Below are 4,337 nucleotides of genomic sequence, written 5' to 3' on the forward strand. Positions count from 1 at the left end.
CACACACACACACACACACACACACACACACACACACACGTCATTTTCTGGTTGCTAAGGCCATTGTAACACATAATCACTGATGTTCCGCTGTAACGGTGGTGGACTCATCAGAACAGAGTGGGCGAACTGACCAATCAGAAGGTGTGAGTGAATACACATACTATACAGAGACGCTGTATGAGAAACCAATGTGATTTTGGAACATTGCACAATATAAATCTATTCTAGTAGACCTCAACAATGGAATTATGATTAGTAGAAATGGCCATGACATGGGACCTTTAAGAGATGTTTCAAGAGAAAAAAAGAATATAAATACTTTACAAATATGTGTGAGTGTCTAAAATGTTCAATGTTTGAAGTAATCCAAATGTATTCAGTTTAGATTTATTTTTTTCTCCAGATGATGGTTATTTATTTCCAACGCTGCCATTTCATTTGTACTTCAGCAATGAATGCATTTCAAAGTAACATGACCCGACCCTGCACATGAGGTAACAGTACACCCTCCTCCCCCAGCTTACACACCCACCTGGTGGAGCATCTGAATGCTGAAATTGTTCTCCAAACCATCAGCGATGTCAACATGGCTCTGGACTGGATCCGCTCCACCCTCCTCTACATCAGAGCCCTCAAGAATCCCACACACTACGGTAGGAGTTCAAAACACACAACCCTATCAAAATGAATGTTCTTCTTCTTTGTCATAACTGTATTTAAAAAACAGATTTGACTCTAATTTCAGGTTTTTCCGCCGACTTGGACAGATATGGGATTGAGGCAAAATTGCAAGGTGAGCCACCATTTTTTGTATTCCCTATTTCCCATCAGTAAGGTAGCATTCTGTTATCAGAATAATACTGTAATAAACTATTTCAACCACTATTGAAGCCAGCTATCATCCAAGCTGTTCTTCTGTCTGTAATCTGACTTTTTGGGTCAATTGTCCACATTACTTAAACTACTGTAGTTCAGGGTGGTTGCTGTGTCCCCTCTCATAGAGCTTTGTCTGAAGAACCTCAACTCTCTGTCCTCCATCGACCTGATCCACATGGATGAGGATATCAACATCAAACCAACAGGTAGAGAGGAAATTAGTTTGAATGATTGGCAAAATGCTCAATGTGCACCTACTGAGTTCCTTCTTCATTTTAATTTATGTTCAAAGTGAGGATTACATTTAGTCTTCTTTTTCACTGGGGTTTAAAAGTAGGAGTTGGGAAATACATAAATAATGAATGTGAGGGTAGAGCTTCTCAAGACTATGAATCGATTCACAACTTACAAAGATGTATTTTTTAAAAGATTTGTTTTTACATAAAAGTCTATTTATTGCAACTGATGTTTAGGAACCTGTGATGCAGGTTATTCATCACACTCAACTGCACTGTAGTTGTGTATATGACATTTTACCTTTTTGATTGACAGTAATCATACACACAATGTCGTAGTTGTATCAAGCATCATTGTGTGATTTGATGATAAATCATACAAAAGACCAATTGTACAGTGTTATTATTTGTACAATACATGTTATATTTGAAACATCTGAGAAACAAAAAGGCAGCTAGCCTAAGCTGACCGATTTTATTTATGTAACAGGCAGAATGTTTTTTTTTTGTACAACTTGGAAGTTGCTTTTCATCAAGGCACTGACAACGTTTTTAGTAATTTGTGACATTTTACATGCTTTCATGCTTTCATGCTTTCATGCTGCCACAACACTTTGAACAGCAAACTGGAGTAAAACCGCTGTGTTCTAAATTGAGAATCCATTTTGAGATTAATCATGAGAAACATTCAGATTCACACGGCGGGTGATAAAGACTAGAGAATTTTAAACCTTCCCTAAATGATTGCTTACAATACTATTGTACACTATCAACAGATGTTAGAAAGTGAAAAGCGTGAAGTAGTCCTGTCTTGTGTTCCCCATAGAGAGCGGCAGGTTGATGGCTCGGTTCTGTGTCGCCTTTGAAACCATGAAACAGTTCAGCCAAGTGTCTGGCACAGAGAGCCTGTCCGACCTGGTACGTACCTGAGAACACTGCACAGCAATGCTTTTGATTCAAATGCACATATAGTAACTTTCTCTATTGTTAGGCTGGCTTCCTGCAAAAGGAAATTATTTTCGTTATTATAATGGTAAGACAAGGCTAAGAAAATAGTGTTCAGATCAAACATGGCTGTGTGTGCAGATTGAGATGGTGTCCAAGAGCAGAGAGTTCAGCGACATTCAGCTGAGAATGAATGAGAAGAGGCTCCTGAACACTCTGAACAGAGACAAGAACAGGATCACCATCAGGTCACACACTGATACGGTTAACAATAACATAAATCATTACCCCTATTTTGAAATGTATACTCATGAATTACATTTATCTGCATTTTTCCAGGTTTCCAATCGAAGGAAAGATCAGATCCAGTGAGATGAAAGTGAACTGGTAGGTTTATTCATGCAGTGTTTGAATAATAAGTAATACTGGTTTATGGTTTTATTGCACAGAACTCAAGATAAAAGTACCCTTATTACTTATCGTAGCTGCACATACAAGATCTCCGATTAAAGCTGAGGTTCCACAGATTATTTAGGTATATAGTATCATCACTGAGTGATCCTAACTTGCGACAGGGGAAGCAAAGACAGACATCACAACACGTACCTTTACGTAGCTTCTGGGGAGATCGTCTCACCGTAGCTGTTAATCTGATCAAAAGACGTGTTCAATCTCATTAAAACGAGAAAAAACGCGGTTGAATCGGTTAATCCATAGGTTGATAAAGTTCCTGTGGCGACCGGCCAATAGGGGCGCTAGGGGCGCCGCCCCCCCTCTTCCCACATGTTTGATTGTCATTCAAAATAAAATAAAAAAATATATATATATTTCCAAAAAATATATTTTCTTTATTTTTATTTTTAAAGAACAAGGTAAATATGATATAGTTGGTATCAGTGAAATGTATAATCTACAATAAAATCTCGTTTAAAATTGTTTTACGATGTCTAAAGTTACTGATAAATCACATGTTTCCTGCCTGGCCGCAGCGTGTATCATTACCCTCTCTCGTCCGGGCGGTAGAAAGGAGCCCTCAGCCAGAGCAGCTGCAACCAACAAGCTGACTGTTGCTATCTGTAAACTATGCCGCCGAAACATAATTTCAGCCAATCAGCGTCGTCAGATCTGATGCTCAAAGGGCGCCCTTTCAGCGCCCTGGCCTGTGTGTCTGTTTAGACTCGTATCCAAGGTGACGCTACAGTAGGGGATGGCTGCGTCTGTAGGTGTAGACTCCGGTGCTAGTGGATCGCCGGAGCTGTAGATTAACATTTGTATGCTTATTGTAGTTGTAAGGGCAATGCCTGTGGCACCATGGAGCATATGTGTGGGCTGGACCTGTATTTTACTAGGAAAGGAGTGATCAGAGGGTCGAGTTGTCGATTCTTGTTCAGTTTTCATCTTCCTCACCCTCTCAGACTTTGTAGTTNTCAGGGTCCTTGAACACAACACGAGCCTAACGTGTCATCACGTGGTATATGTCTCGTCTGACAGGGGAGCATGGCAGGGGAGCACCAGAACGTCACTTCGGCACTTCCAAAAATTGCAGTACCCATAAGGAGCCGTACACATGCCGCAGTTTCTGCGTGGCTGTGTCTTTAGTTGTAATCCCAGTGGCGATCTGTTCATCTGTCATACTGATCATACAGTCAATAACTTTGTTGTTATTAGCATCTGGTTAGCTAGCTATGCTAACGAATATAAGAAGCTTTTTCTCCAACCAGTGAGGTAAAGAAGGCACATCTTTATATGATCATTATAGTTCTAAAAAACAAGAGAATAAAGTAAAAGGGTATAAAATACTAATATGACAGTAAATAAAAGTTGTTATTAATAAACCAGAATACAGTTTGAAAGGGGAGAGATTCCAGTTCTGTTTCATATGGATGTTGAGAGATGTATCCATAGATCTCCTAATGTTGCTCTCGAAGTGCACCAGATTGATGCTTTTAACTTCAACATTTAAAAAAAAATCTTCCTGGGGAGGTGAGGACCCCCCTAGAGGAGATTAGGTCACCCCCCCACTATTAAATCACGTCAACATGGATAGGAAACGAAATACATTTGCACATATCTTGTGTCCAATATACTTTCTGTTTTGGTGGTCATGCCACAACCGTGCACGTGAATACATGCACGAGTCATGGTAAAATATCTGGATTAAGAGTTTGCTTTTTCTTTGCACGGCATGAAAGAAAGGCGAAATTAATGGGCTGTGGTTTTAGTTTTTTTAAGCAGAGGTCAATCATTTGTACGGCCCTCGGAGGATGTTTAAAAAAT

The 4,337-nt window shown here is 39.7% G+C and overlaps 1 protein-coding gene across 1 annotated transcript in view; it reads left to right on the plus strand.

The window, feature by feature from the left end:
- Positions 1-4,337, plus strand: part of hfm1 (helicase for meiosis 1) — a 149,439-nt gene that overhangs the window by 21,074 nt on the left and 124,028 nt on the right. Inside the window, exons 16-21 of the mRNA XM_010776741.1 lie at positions 498-656; positions 749-796; positions 1,005-1,085; positions 1,942-2,033; positions 2,202-2,308; positions 2,400-2,447. Of these exons, the coding sequence (XP_010775043.1) occupies positions 498-656; positions 749-796; positions 1,005-1,085; positions 1,942-2,033; positions 2,202-2,308; positions 2,400-2,447 (535 nt within the window). The remainder of the gene's footprint in view (positions 1-497; positions 657-748; positions 797-1,004; positions 1,086-1,941; positions 2,034-2,201; positions 2,309-2,399; positions 2,448-4,337) is intronic.

The sequence above is a fragment of the Notothenia coriiceps genome, unplaced genomic scaffold (assembly GCF_000735185.1).
Source record: "Notothenia coriiceps isolate Sejong01 unplaced genomic scaffold, NC01 NC01_scaffold00000339, whole genome shotgun sequence".
NCBI lineage: Eukaryota > Metazoa > Chordata > Actinopteri > Perciformes > Nototheniidae > Notothenia > Notothenia coriiceps.